The following is a 15000-nucleotide window of genomic DNA, read 5'->3' as shown; positions in this document are numbered from 1 at the left end:
TGGTGAGTAGAGGACGACAGGAGTTATGGAATAATGTGAGTGTGTGTGTGTGTTCATACACTTAATAGCTTTTCATTTAAGAGAATGTCATTTAAAACTGATTTAAAAGACTGATTTCACTCCTAAACCAAAAGAAAATAAGAAATTACATTTTGCATGTAGAAAATGTCTTTTTTTAGCATCATGACACTATAAATCATGACATTTAAAAAAAAATCAACCAAACTTTAATGTGAAATAAATTTTACGTGTAGAAATTGTAGATATTTTTTGCATTATAAAATTAAAATTCATGACATTTAAACACATTTTCTAAAAAATTGTAGTGTAATAAAACATTGATATTTTTTTACGTGATATTTTTTTCATTGACACTAAAATTCATGATATTTAACAACATTTTCAACCAAATTGCAATGTGAATTAAATTTTGCATGTAGAAAATCTAGATTTTTTTTGCATTATGACACTATAAAAAAATAAAATAAATAAAAACTGTAAAGTGAAAAAAATGTTGCATGTTGAAAATGTAGGTTTTAGTGCCGTAATGAAAAAATATCTATATTTTCTACATGCAAAATATAATTCACATTGTATAATACAGTTTGTATAATACAATCTGGTTGAAAATCTATTTAGATGTCATGAATTATTGTGTCATAATGCAAAAAAAACCAAAATATTTTCTACATGTAAGAATTGTATACATTACAGTTTGGTTGAAAATGTGTTTAGATGTCATGAATTATAGTGTCATAATGCAAAATATTCAAGACATTTAAACACATTTTCAACAAAAATATTAAATTTTTACATGTAGGAAATTTTGATATTTTTTGCGTTGCCAATAAAATTAATATTTAAACACATTTTCAACTAAACTGTAATGTGAATTTAATTTTGCATGTAGAAAATGTAGATATTTTTGCATTATGACACTAAAATTCATGACATTTAAACCCATTTTCAACTAAATTCTCATTACTGTAATGTAACAAAATTAAATTCTGCTACTTTATCTTTTTAGTTGTAATTTCCAATATTCTCAGTGTTAATTGTCGATGGTGTTACAGTAAAAAAGTGTAATACAATACTTTTTATTTAAATGAGCAAAAAGGCAGAATAACAAATATTATTTTATATGTCAGTACTTCAGAATTACTAATCTTTTGCATTACAGTAATGAGAATGTATATTTATTTACATTGCTGTAATAAAAGTGAAGTGAAGGGTTAAGTGAGCTTATTTGTGATGAAAGTAATGCAAAATATATATATTAAAATTTTTACATGTAGAAAACTTAAATATTTTGCATTATGACACTAAAATTCATGACATTTAAACCCATTTTCAACCAAACTCTAATGTGAATTACATTTTGCATGTAGAAACTGTAGATATTTTGCATAATAGTGTATTTTGTACATGTGTATGTACAAAATATATTATTACTATATATGAATATATATATTATTTTATAACCATATATATTTTTGGCTCTAGGGTGAAGTATGACCTGTGTCTGTGTTCATGAATTTACCCTGTAACATTTTCACATTGATCAACATTTGTTATTAAATAGTTCAAGTCGGTTTAAAGCAGCGGCTCTTGACTTTCCTGTAGTTTCTAATCTCTCTCTCTGTGTGTGTGTGTGTGTGTGTGTGTGTGTGTGTGTGTGTGTGTGTGTGGTTGTCAAGGTTACCACAGATCTGTTGACTCAGGGTGGGAAGGATATTGCGTTTGCCGACTACAGTCCGCTGTGGAAGAACCACCGGCGACTGGTTCACTCCTCGTTCACACTGTTTGGAGAGGGATCCAGTAAACTACAGACCATCGGTGAACTTTACACTCTACATAAAGTACAGGCCAAAAGTTTGGACACATTACTATTTTTAATGTTTTTGAAAGAAGTTTCTTCTGCTCATCAAGCCTGCATTTATTTGATCAAAAATACAGATTTTTTTTTAAATATTGTGATAAATTATTACAATTAAAATAATTGGTTTTCAATTAGTAATGATCCTGAAAATGCATCACAGGAATAAATGATAATTTAAAGTATAATAAACTGAAAACCAATTATTTTAAGTTGTAATATTATATCACAATATTACATTTTTTCTGTATTTTTGATCAAATAAATGTTTCCAAACTTTCCAAACGGTCATTTTTCTTTTTCTTTCTTTTTCTTTTCTTTTTTATTTTAGGCATTACAAGTCAAGTCACCTTTATTTATACAGCACTTTTTACAGTACAGATTGTTTCAGAGCAGCTTCACAGAGATAACAGGAAAATAATGAAACAGAGTGTGTTTCTAGAAGAAAATAGTGTCACAGTCCAGCTTAAGTCAGTTCAGCGATGGTTCATTTTTGATGTAAAAAAGTTATTAATTTAGTTCATTTATATATATATATATATATATATATATATATATATATATATATATATATATATATATATATATATATATATATATCTCTATCTATCTATCTATCTATCTATATATAGCCGCTCTGGCATAAACAGTGATGTCAACGTCCAGATCAGTTCAGTTCTTGTATAATGCTGTCAATGCAGGCAGATCAATAATATTGTTGAATATTACAGTAAATGTCCCCAACATTACAGGGATTATTCAAAACAAGTAAATAAAAGAAGCACATCACAAGTCAAACATGAAACCTCCCTCTGAATCCCTTATTTTTTTATCCTTGACTTGGAAGTCTGTTCATATTCATATCAAACAATTTCTGGAATTTTAAACCCTTAAACCAAATATTTTGCATGTCGAAAATTAATTTGCATGTCGTTTTTGGCATTTAAACACATTGTCATCACTGTAATCTTTATACTAGATATTCTCAGTGCTGATTGTCGTTACTGTAAAAAATGCTTTTTCAAAAGTAAAAATTAAATCAGCATAAAAGCAGTATGAGACTTGACTTGACTTGTGTATGTGTGTGTGTGTGTGTGTGTCAGTTCAAGAGGCCGCAGACAGTCTGTGTGAGGAGCTCGGGTCCCTCAGGGGTCAGAGTTCAGATCTGAGTCCGGTCCTGATGCGGGCCGTCACTAACGTCATCTGTCGACTGGTGTTCAGCTCCTCGTATCAGCCGAACGATCCCGAACTCCTGAAGGTCATGGATTATAACGACGGGATCGTGCAGACCATCGCCAGAGGAGGACTCGTCGACATCTTTCCCTGGCTCAGAGTGTGTGTCCAGTTACACTACCGTATTACAATCACTTTCAATATCATGTGTGTGTTGTACACGACCAGTCAAACGTTTGGGATTGGGAAGATTTTAATGTTTTTAAAAGAGTCTCTTCTGCTCACCAAGGCTGCGTTTATTTGATTAAAAATACAAAAAAAGAGTAATATTGTAAAATATTATGACAGTTTAAAATAACTGTTTTCTATGTGAATATATAGAATATAAAGTATAATTTATTCCTGTGATCAAAGCTGAATTTTCAGCATCATTACTCCAGGGATTTGATGCTCAAAAAACATTTATGATTATTATCAGTGTTGAAAACAGTTATTTAGATTTTTATTTCAGGACTCTTTGATGAATAGAAAGTTCAAAAGAACATCATTTATCTGAAATAGAAGCTTTTGTAACATTAAACACTACCGTTCAAAAGTTTGGGGTCAGTAAGAATTTATATTTTATTTTTGGGGGGAAAGAAATAAAAGAAATCAATACTTTTATTCATCAAGGATGAGTTAAATTGATCAAAAGTGACAGTAAAGACATTTATAATGTTACAAAAGATTCTATTTCAGATAAATGCTGTTCTTTTAAACTTTCTATTCGTCAAAAAAATCCTGAAAAATAAAATGTACACAACTGATTTAAAATCTTCCCGGTCTACTGATATTTGTTAAGACATCTGCTTTAAACATTACAGTCCTCATGATAACTTTCGTTAACTTTACATTAAGTAAATCCACTTCAAAAGCGAATCACTCCTGGACAGTGATGCCGTAGAGATATACAGAGCGACCGCAAAAACGGAAGTTTTTAGACTTCGCTTAAAATCATAAAAAATCATACCGATCTAAAACCTTTGAGCGGCAGTGTATGTTTGCACTGTATATTTATCTTTATTTGATTTAATCAGATTTTCCCCAACAAAGACCTGAAGAAGCTGAAGGAATGTGTTTCTGTGAGAGATCAACTCCTGCGCAAGAAACTACAGGAGCACAAGGTAAACACACACTTATTGTGAAGGAACTGGTGTGACGTCATTTCGAACAAAATCAGGCCAAAGCAGAGCCCGTCTACAGAGAGCTTGGCCACTCCCTATTAAGTCCTATTGTACCGAATTGTGGTTGTAGTTCCACCAGAGCTCCACTGGGGGCGATCACGGGCGAGTGCAGAATGAATGGGAGTCTATGGTGCTAGACGGCTAAATGTGTCTCTTTCACCCGATTGCCGTTGAGAAATCTCAGATTTGATTGTAGGTTTTGCAAGTTCAACATGGGTTATAGGTCGAAAGTTGAATGAACGAGTACTTCTGTCCTTTCGATTTCTTACAGGTTGAGTTGTTGTTGCCCATAACACGCTAGCATTCTGCTAATGAACGCTGATTGGTCAGTGAAGGACTGATTATGACCAGAGATACCGCTTGATGGTCTTTTAAAACAACAAAACAGAAACTCTTCTAGCACGTGTGTTTCCCTGTGTCAGCTGTGTTGTGTGTTTGCCTGTGTCGGCTGTGTCGTGTGTTTACCTGTGTCAGCTGTGTTGTGTGTTTCCCTGTGTCAGCTGTGTCGTGTGTTTCCCTGTGTCAGCTGTGTTGTGTGTTTCCCTGTGTCAGCTGTGTCGTGTGTTTCCCTGTGTCAGCTGTGTTGTGTGTTTCCCTGTGTCAGCTGTGTCGTGTGTTTCCCTGTGTCAGCTGTGTTGTGTGTTTCCCTGTGTCGGGTCAGCTGTGTTGTGTGTTTGCCTGTGTCAGCTGTGTTGTGTGTTTCCCTGTGTCAGCTGTGTTGTGTGTTTCCCTGTGTCAGCTGTGTTGTGTTTCCCTGTGTCGGCTGTGTTGTGTGTTTCCCTGTGTCAGCTGTGTTGTGTTGTGTGTTTACCTGTGTCAGCTGTGTTGTGTGTTTCCCTGTGTCAGCTGTGTTGTGTGTTTCCCTGTGTCAGCTGTGTCGTGTGTTTCCCTGTGTCAGCTGTGTCGTGTGTTTCCCTGTGTCAGCTGTGTCGTGTGTTTCCCTGTGTCGGCTGTGTTGTGTGTTTACCTGTGTCGGCTGTGTTGTGTGTTTACCTGTGTCGGCTGTGTTGTGTGTTTCCCTGTGTCGGCTGTGTTGTGTGTTTGCCTGTGTCAGCTGTGTTGTGTGTTTGCCTGTGTCGGCTGTGTTGTGTGTTTGCCTGTGTCGGCTGTGTCGTGTGTTTACCTGTGTCAGCTGTGTCGTGTGTTTCCCTGTGTCAGCTGTGTTGTGTGTTTCCCTGTGTCGGGTCAGCTGTGTTGTGTGTTTGCCTGTGTCGGCTGTGTTGTGTGTTTCCCTGTGTCAGCTGTGTTGTGTGTTTGCCTGTGTCAGCTGTGTTGTGTGTTTCCCTGTGTCAGCTGTGTTGTGTGTTTGCCTGTGTCGGCTGTGTTGTGTGTTTGCCTGTGTCGGCTGTGTTGTGTGTTTCCCTGTGTCAGCTGTGTTGTGTTGTGTGTTTACCTGTGTCAGCTGTGTTGTGTGTTTCCCTGTGTCAGCTGTGTTGTGTGTTTCCCTGTGTCAGCTGTGTCGTGTGTTTCCCTGTGTCAGCTGTGTCGTGTGTTTCCCTGTGTCAGCTGTGTCGTGTGTTTCCCTGTGTCGGCTGTGTTGTGTGTTTACCTGTGTCGGCTGTGTTGTGTGTTTACCTGTGTCGGCTGTGTTGTGTGTTTCCCTGTGTCGGCTGTGTTGTGTGTTTGCCTGTGTCAGCTGTGTTGTGTGTTTGCCTGTGTCGGCTGTGTTGTGTGTTTGCCTGTGTCGGCTGTGTCGTGTGTTTACCTGTGTCAGCTGTGTTGTGTGTTTCCCTGTGTCGGGTCAGCTGTGTTGTGTGTTTGCCTGTGTCGGCTGTGTTGTGTGTTTCCCTGTGTCAGCTGTGTTGTGTGTTTGCCTGTGTCAGCTGTGTTGTGTGTTTCCCTGTGTCGGCTGTGTTGTGTGTTTCCCTGTGTCAGCTGTGTTGTGTTGTGTGTTTACCTGTGTCAGCTGTGTTGTGTGTTTCCCTGTGTCAGCTGTGTCGTGTGTTTCCCTGTGTCAGCTGTGTCGTGTGTTTACCTGTGTCAGCTGTGTCGTGTGTTTCCCTGTGTCAGCTGTGTTGTGTGTTTCCCTGTGTCAGCTGTGTTGTGTTGTGTGTTTACCTGTGTCAGCTGTGTTGTGTGTTTCCCTGTGTCAGCTGTGTTGTGTGTTTCCCTGTGTCAGCTGTGTCGTGTGTTTCCCTGTGTCAGCTGTGTCGTGTGTTTCCCTGTGTCAGCTGTGTCGTGTGTTTCCCTGTGTCGGCTGTGTTGTGTGTTTACCTGTGTCGGCTGTGTTGTGTGTTTACCTGTGTCGGCTGTGTTGTGTGTTTCCCTGTGTCGGCTGTGTTGTGTGTTTGCCTGTGTCAGCTGTGTTGTGTGTTTGCCTGTGTCGGCTGTGTTGTGTGTTTGCCTGTGTCGGCTGTGTCGTGTGTTTACCTGTGTCAGCTGTGTTGTGTGTTTCCCTGTGTCGGGTCAGCTGTGTTGTGTGTTTGCCTGTGTCGGCTGTGTTGTGTGTTTCCCTGTGTCAGCTGTGTTGTGTGTTTGCCTGTGTCAGCTGTGTTGTGTGTTTCCCTGTGTCGGCTGTGTTGTGTGTTTCCCTGTGTCAGCTGTGTTGTGTTGTGTGTTTACCTGTGTCAGCTGTGTTGTGTGTTTCCCTGTGTCAGCTGTGTCGTGTGTTTCCCTGTGTCAGCTGTGTCGTGTGTTTACCTGTGTCAGCTGTGTCGTGTGTTTCCCTGTGTCAGCTGTGTTGTGTGTTTCCCTGTGTCGGGTCAGCTGTGTTGTGTGTTTGCCTGTGTCGGCTGTGTTGTGTGTTTCCCTGTGTCGGCTGTGTTGTGTGTTTCCCTGTGTCAGCTGTGTTGTGTGTTTGCCTGTGTCAGCTGTGTTGTGTGTTTCCCTGTGTCAGCTGTGTTGTGTGTTTGCCTGTGTCGGCTGTGTTGTGTGTTTGCCTGTGTCGGCTGTGTTGTGTGTTTGCCTGTGTCAGCTGTGTTGTGTGTTTGCCTGTGTCGGCTGTGTTGTGTGTTTCCCTGTGTCAGCTGTGTTGTGTGTTTCCCTGTGTCAGCTGTGTCGTGTGTTTCCCTGTGTCAGCTGTGTCGTGTGTTTCCCTGTGTCAGCTGTGTCGTGTGTTTCCCTGTGTCAGCTGTGTCGTGTGTTTCCCTGTGTCGGCTGTGTTGTGTGTTTACCTGTGTCGGCTGTGTTGTGTGTTTACCTGTGTCGGCTGTGTTGTGTGTTTCCCTGTGTCGGCTGTGTTGTGTGTTTGCCTGTGTCAGCTGTGTTGTGTGTTTGCCTGTGTCAGCTGTGTTGTGTGTTTCCCTGTGTCGGCTGTGTTGTGTGTTTGCCTGTGTCAGCTGTGTTGTGTGTTTGCCTGTGTCGGCTGTGTCGTGTGTTTGCCTGTGTCGGCTGTGTCGTGTGTTTCCCTGTGTCAGCTGTGTTGTGTGTTTCCCTGTGTCGGGTCAGCTGTGTTGTGTGTTTGCCTGTGTCGGCTGTGTTGTGTGTTTCCCTGTGTCAGCTGTGTTGTGTGTTTGCCTGTGTCAGCTGTGTTGTGTGTTTCCCTGTGTCGGCTGTGTTGTGTGTTTACCTGTGTCAGCTGTGTTGTGTTGTGTGTTTCCCTGTGTCAGCTGTGTCGTGTGTTTCCCTGTGTCAGCTGTGTCGTGTGTTTCCCTGTGTCAGCTGTGTCGTGTGTTTACCTGTGTCGGCTGTGTTGTGTGTTTACCTGTGTCGGCTGTGTTGTGTGTTTCCCTGTGTCGGCTGTGTTGTGTGTTTGCCTGTGTCAGCTGTGTTGTGTGTTTGCCTGTGTCGGCTGTGTTGTGTGTTTGCCTGTGTCGGCTGTGTCGTGTGTTTCCCTGTGTCAGCTGTGTTGTGTGTTTCCCTGTGTCGGGTCAGCTGTGTTGTGTGTTTGCCTGTGTCGGCTGTGTTGTGTGTTTCCCTGTGTCAGCTGTGTTGTGTGTTTGCCTGTGTCAGCTGTGTTGTGTGTTTACCTGTGTCAGCTGTGTCGTGTTTCCCTGTGTCAGCTGTGTTGTGTGTTTACCTGTGTCAGCTGTGTTGTGTGTTTACCTGTGTCAGCTGTGTTGTGTTTACCTGTGTCAGCTGTGTTGTGTGTTTCCCTGTGTCAGCTGTGTTGTGTGTTTGCCTGTGTCGGCTGTGTTGTGTGTTTCCCTGTGTCAGCTGTGTTGTGTGTTTGCCTGTGTCAGCTGTGTTGTGTGTTTCCCTGTGTCGGCTGTGTTGTGTGTTTCCCTGTGTCAGCTGTGTTGTGTTGTGTGTTTACCTGTGTCAGCTGTGTTGTGTGTTTCCCTGTGTCAGCTGTGTCGTGTGTTTCCCTGTGTCAGCTGTGTCGTGTGTTTACCTGTGTCGGCTGTGTTGTGTGTTTACCTGTGTCGGCTGTGTTGTGTGTTTACCTGTGTCGGCTGTGTTGTGTGTTTACCTGTGTCGGCTGTGTTGTGTGTCTCCCTGTGTCGGCTGTGTTGTGTGTTTCCCTGTGTCGGCTGTGTTGTGTGTTTACCTGTGTCGGCTGTGTTGTGTGTTTCCCTGTGTCAGCTGTGTTGTGTGTTTCCCTGTGTCGGGTCAGCTGTGTTGTGTGTTTACCTGTGTCAGCTGTGTCGTGTGTTTACCTGTGTCAGCTGTGTTGTGTGTTTACCTGTGTCAGCTGTGTTGTGTGTTTCCCTGTGTCAGCCGTGTTGTGTGTTTCCCTGTGTCAGCTGTGTTGTGTGTTTACCTGTGTCAGCTGTGTTGTGTGTTTACCTGTGTCAGCTGTGTTGTGTGTTTACCTGTGTCAGTGTTTACCTGTGTCAGCTGTGTTGTGTGTTTACCTGTGTCAGCTGTGTTGTGTGTTTACCTGTGTCAGCTGTGTTGTGTGTTTACCTGTGTCAGCTGTGTTGTGTGTTAACCTGTGTTGTGTGTTTACCTGTGTCAGCTGTGTTGTGTGTTTACCTGTGTCAGCTGTGTTGTGTGTTTGCCTGTGTCGGCTGTGCTGTGTGTTTACCTGAGTCAGCTGTGTTGTGTGTTTACCTGTGTCAGCTGTGTTGTGTGTTTACCTGTGTCAGCTGTGTTGTGTGTTACCTGTGTCAGCTGTGTTGTGTGTTTACCTGTGTCAGCTGTGTTGTGTGTTTACCTGTGTCAGCTGTGTTGTGTGTTTACCTGTGTCAGCTGTGTTGTGTGTTAACCTGTGTTGTGTGTTTACCTGTGTCAGCTGTGTTGTGTGTTTGCCTGTGTCGGCTGTGTTGTGTGTTTGCCTGTGTCAGCTGTGTTGTGTGTTTACCTGTGTCAGCTGTGTTGTGTGTTTACCTGTGTCAGCTGTGTTGTGTGTTTGCCTGTGTCGGCTGTGTTGTGTGTTTGCCTGTGTCAGCTGTGTTGTGTGTTTGCCTGTGTCAGCTGTGTTGTGTGTTTGCCTGTGTCAGCTGTGTCGTGTGTTTACCTGTGTCAGCTGTGCTGTGTGTTTACCTGTGTCGGCTGTGTTGTGTGTTTACCTGTGTCAGCTGTGTTGTGTGTTTACCTGTGTCGGCTGTGTTGTGTGTTTACCTGTGTCAGCTGTGTTGTGTGTTTACCTGTGTCAGCTGTGTTGTGTGTTTACCTGTGTCAGCTGTGTTGTGTGTTAACCTGTGTTGTGTGTTTGCCTGTGTCAGCTGTGTTGTGTGTTTGCCTGTGTCGGCTGTGTTGTGTGTTTGCCTGTGTCAGCTGTGTGTTTACCTGTGTCAGCTGTGTTGTGTGTTTACCTGTGTCAGCTGTGTTGTGTGTTTACCTGTGTCAGCTGTGTTGTGTGTTAACCTGTGTTGTGTGTTTACCTGTGTCAGCTGTGTCGTGTGTTTCCCTGTGTCGGCTGTGTTGTGTGTTTACCTGTGTCGGCTGTGTTGTGTGTTTACCTGTGTCGGCTGTGTTGTGTGTTTCCCTGTGTCGGCTGTGTTGTGTGTTTGCCTGTGTCAGCTGTGTTGTGTGTTTGCCTGTGTCAGCTGTGTTGTGTGTTTCCCTGTGTCGGCTGTGTTGTGTGTTTGCCTGTGTCAGCTGTGTTGTGTGTTTGCCTGTGTCGGCTGTGTTGTGTGTTTGCCTGTGTCGGCTGTGTCGTGTGTTTCCCTGTGTCAGCTGTGTTGTGTGTTTCCCTGTGTCGGGTCAGCTGTGTTGTGTGTTTGCCTGTGTCAGCTGTGTTGTGTGTTTACCTGTGTCAGCTGTGTTGTGTGTTTACCTGTGTCAGCTGTGTTGTGTGTTAACCTGTGTTGTGTGTTTACCTGTGTCAGCTGTGTTGTGTGTTTACCTGTGTCAGCTGTGTTGTGTGTTTGCCTGTGTCGGCTGTGTTGTGTGTTTGCCTGTGTCAGCTGTGTTGTGTGTTTGCCTGTGTCAGCTGTGTTGTGTGTTTGCCTGTGTCAGCTGTGTCGTGTGTTTACCTGTGTCAGCTGTGCTGTGTGTTTACCTGTGTCGGCTGTGTTGTGTGTTTACCTGTGTCAGCTGTGTTGTGTGTTTACCTGTGTCGGCTGTGTTGTGTGTTTACCTGTGTCAGCTGTGTTGTGTGTTTACCTGTGTCAGCTGTGTTGTGTGTTTACCTGTGTCAGCTGTGTTGTGTGTTAACCTGTGTTGTGTGTTTGCCTGTGTCAGCTGTGTTGTGTGTTTGCCTGTGTCGGCTGTGTTGTGTGTTTGCCTGTGTCAGCTGTGTGTTTACCTGTGTCAGCTGTGTTGTGTGTTTACCTGTGTCAGCTGTGTTGTGTGTTTACCTGTGTCAGCTGTGTTGTGTGTTAACCTGTGTTGTGTGTTTACCTGTGTCAGCTGTGTTGTGTGTTTGCCTGTGTCGGCTGTGTTGTGTGTTTGCCTGTGTCAGCTGTGTTGTGTGTTTACCTGTGTCAGCTGTGTTGTGTGTTTGCCTGTGTCGGCTGTGTTGTGTGTTTGCCTGTGTCAGCTGTGTTGTGTGTTTGCCTGTGTCAGCTGTGTTGTGTGTTTGCCTGTGTCAGCTGTGTCGTGTGTTTACCTGTGTCAGCTGTGCTGTGTGTTTCCCTGTGTCGTGTGTTTACCTGTGTCGGCTGTGTTGTGTGTTTACCTGTGTCAGCTGTGTTGTGTGTTTACCTGTGTCGGCTGTGTTGTGTGTTTACCTGTGTCAGCTGTGTTGTGTGTTTACCTGTGTCAGCTGTGTTGTGTGTTTACCTGTGTCAGCTGTGTTGTGTGTTAACCTGTGTTGTGTGTTTGCCTGTGTCAGCTGTGTTGTGTGTTTGCCTGTGTCGGCTGTGTTGTGTGTTTGCCTGTGTCAGCTGTGTTGTGTGTTTACCTGTGTCAGCTGTGTTGTGTATTTACCTGTGTCAGCTGTGTTGTGTTGTGTGTTTACCTGTGTCAGCTGTGTCGTGTGTTTACCTGTGTCAGCTGTGTTGTGTGTTTACCTGTGTCAGCTGTGTCGTGTGTTTACCTGTGTCAGCTGTGTCGTGTGTTTACCTGTGTCAGCTGTGTCGTGTGTTTGCCTGTGTCAGCTGTGTTGTGTGTTTACCTGTGTCAGCTGTGTTGTGTGTTTCCCTGTGTCAGCTGTGTTGTGTGTTTGCCTGTGTCAGCTGTGTTGTGTGTTTGCCTGTGTCAGCTGTGTTGTGTGTTTCCCTGTGTCAGCTGTGTTGTGCGTTTGCCTGTGTCAGCTGTGTCGTGTGTTTACCTGTGTCAGCTGTGTCGTGTGTTTACCTGTGTCAGCTGTGTTGTGTGTTTACCTGTGTCAGCTGTGTTGTGTGTTTCCCTGTGTCAGCTGTGTTGTGTTTACCTGTGTCAGCTGTGTCGTGTGTTTACCTGTGTCAGCTGTGTCGTGTGTTTACCTGTGTCAGCTGTGTCGTGTGTTTACCTGTGTCAGCTGTGTCGTGTGTTTGCCTGTGTCAGCTGTGTTGTGTTTACCTGTGTCAGCTGTGTTGTGTGTTTGCCTGTGTCAGCTGTGTTGTGTTTACCTGTGTCAGCTGTGTCGTGTTTACCTGTGTCAGCTGTGTCGTGTGTTTACCTGTGTCAGCTGTGTCGTGTGTTTCCCTGTGTCAGCTGTGTCGTGTGTTTACCTGTGTCAGCTGTGTTGTGTGTTTGCCTGTGTCAGCTGTGTCGTGTGTTTACCTGTGTCAGCTGTGTCGTGTGTTTACCTGTGTCAGCTGTGTTGTGTGTTTGCCTGTGTCAGCTGTGTTGTGTTTACCTGTGTCAGCTGTGTTGTGTGTTTGCCTGTGTCAGCTGTGTTGTGTTTACCTGTGTCAGCTGTGTCGTGTGTTTACCTGTGTCAGCTGTGTCGTGTGTTTGCCTGTGTCAGCTGTGTCGTGTGTTTACCTGTGTCAGCTGTGTCGTGTGTTTACCTGTGTCAGCTGTGTCGTGTGTTTCCCTGTGTCAGCTGTGTTGTGTTTCCCTGTGTCAGCTGTGTTGTGTGTTTGCCTGTGTCAGCTGTGTTGTGTTTACCTGTGTCAGCTGTGTTGTGTGTTTGCCTGTGTCAGCTGTGTTGTGTTTACCTGTGTCAGCTGTGTCGTGTGTTTACCTGTGTCAGCTGTGTCGTGTGTTTGCCTGTGTCAGCTGTGTTGTGTTTACCTGTGTCAGCTGTGTTGTGTGTTTCCCTGTGTCAGCTGTGTTGTGTGTTTGCCTGTGTCAGCTGTGTCGTGTGTTTACCTGTGTCAGCTGTGTCGTGTTTCCCTGTGTCAGCTGTGTTGTGTGTTTACCTGTGTCAGCTGTGTTGTGTGTTTACCTGTGTCAGCTGTGTTGTGTTTACCTGTGTCAGCTGTGTTGTGTGTTTCCCTGTGTCAGCTGTGTTGTGTGTTTGCCTGTGTCAGCTGTGTCGTGTGTTTCCCTGTGTCAGCTGTGTCGTGTGTTTACCTGTGTCAGCTGTGTCGTGTTTCCCTGTGTCAGCTGTGTTGTGTGTTTACCTGTGTCAGCTGTGTTGTGTGTTTACCTGTGTCAGCTGTGTTGTGTGTTTCCCTGTGTCAGCTGTGTTGTGTGTTTCCCTGTGTCAGCTGTGTCGTGTATTTACCTGTGTCAGCTGTGTTGTGTGTTTCCCTGTGTCAGCTGTGTTGTGTGTTTCCCTGTGTCAGCTGTGTCGTTTGTTTACCTGTGTCAGCTGTGTTGTGTGTTTGCCTGTGTCAGCTGTGTCGTTTGTTTACCTGTGTCAGCTGTGTTGTCGATGCCTCGAGAGAAAAGAAAGTGCAGAGCTGAAAGCACCAGAGCGACTGAAGGATTGCCGTAAAGCAGTATCTCTGGTCGTACGATGTGTATGACGTCATTGACATTTTAAAAGACTTTTTAAAGCAAATAAGTGACTCTAAAAAATCGAACATCCAGCAATGTGTAATTTCTTTGCATCTCCTTTTGAATACAACATTCAAATTACTAGAAAAAAAAACGATATCCTGAGAAAAGTGGATTTTAATGGGTATAGCGCCATAGACCTCCATTCATTCTACAGACGCCTGCGAGCGCCCCCGCATGGACAGAGACGTGTTACTGCAGCCAGTCCAGAAACCGGAAGTAATCAGAGAGTGCCAATTCTCTTCCTATTAGACATTCTCTGGCCAAAGTGAAGTGTGTGTTTGAGCTCATAAACACCTCTGAACTCCCATTGGTCCCTGCTGATGATGTAATAGGTGGGTGTGGCTTTGAGGCTCCGCCTTCTTTGACGGTTCACTTCTTCTGTTCAGTCCGTCGAGGACAAAAACATGAACACACTGAAGAGACGCTTTAAGTTTTAATTATAATTTAAAGTTAATATGACATCATAATTTTATTAATAATTTAATAAAAGGAATTGTTACTTTTCATTTGATCACGTTTTAAAATGCCTATATTTGATTATTTTTTACAATACATTTGCATTAAATCATATAGTACATCCAGAAAAAACAGAATTTCTTAAAATAAAATAAAAAAATCATAAAATAAAATATTTAATAAATTATAAAAAAAAATATTTTATAAATTCGATTGATTCTACATGTTTTTTAATGACTAAAACATTAAACCATTAAAACAGAATAAAAAAATGGAATTTGGGAAAAAATGTAATTAAGTTTTACAGGGGTTTTAGATAAGTTTTAATGAAGTTTTAATTATAATTTAAAGTGAATACGACACTGTTTTTTCTGTAAAGCAAATAAATAATTATAAAGTGCTGTGTAAATGAACATAACGGGCCTTTACATATAACTGTTTTGTTCATGTTCATGACCTTTGACCTTGCAGATGACCCTCACCCCTGGAGAGCCTCGAGACCTACTGGACGCTCTTCTGATTGGTCAGATGAAGGGGTCAGGTGGGGATGATGACATCACTGAGGATCATGTGCTCATGACGGCAGCCGAGGCGTTTGGAGCCGGAGTCGAGACGACCTCCACTACACTACTGTGGACTATAGCGTTCCTACTGCACCACACACAGGTACACACACACACACACACACACACACACACACACACACACACTACACTACTGTGGACTATAGCGTTCCTACTGCACCACACACAGGTACACACACACACACACACACACACACACACACACACTACACTACTGTGGACTATAGCGTTCCTACTGCACCACACACAGGTACACACACACACACACACACACACACACACACACACACACACACACACACACACACACACTACACTACTGTGGACTATAGCGTTCCTACTGCACCACACACAGGTACACACACACACACACACACACACACACACACACACACTACACTACTGTGGACTATAGCGTTCCTACTGCACCACACACAGGTACACACACACACACACACACACACACACACACACACACACACACACACAACACTACACTACTGTGGACTATAGCGTTCCTACTGCACCACACACAGGTACACAC

The 15000-nt window shown here is 43.2% G+C and overlaps 1 protein-coding gene across 1 annotated transcript in view; it reads left to right on the top strand.

Moving 5' to 3' along the window:
• Positions 1–15000, top strand: part of cyp17a2 (cytochrome P450, family 17, subfamily A, polypeptide 2) — a 28685-nt gene that overhangs the window by 6880 nt on the left and 6805 nt on the right. Inside the window, exons 2-6 of the mRNA XM_079850107.1 lie at positions 1–2; positions 1698–1836; positions 2980–3209; positions 4126–4212; positions 14344–14538. The exon at positions 1–2 is cut by the window's left edge and continues 303 nt beyond it. Of these exons, the coding sequence (XP_079706233.1) occupies positions 1–2; positions 1698–1836; positions 2980–3209; positions 4126–4212; positions 14344–14538 (653 nt within the window). The remainder of the gene's footprint in view (positions 3–1697; positions 1837–2979; positions 3210–4125; positions 4213–14343; positions 14539–15000) is intronic.

This window comes from Squalius cephalus, assembly GCF_949319135.1.
Source record: "Squalius cephalus genome assembly, chromosome: 18".
Lineage (NCBI taxonomy): Eukaryota > Metazoa > Chordata > Actinopteri > Cypriniformes > Leuciscidae > Squalius > Squalius cephalus.
The sequence above is the reverse complement of the archived record's forward strand: the minus strand, read 5'-3'. Positions and strand labels throughout refer to the sequence as shown.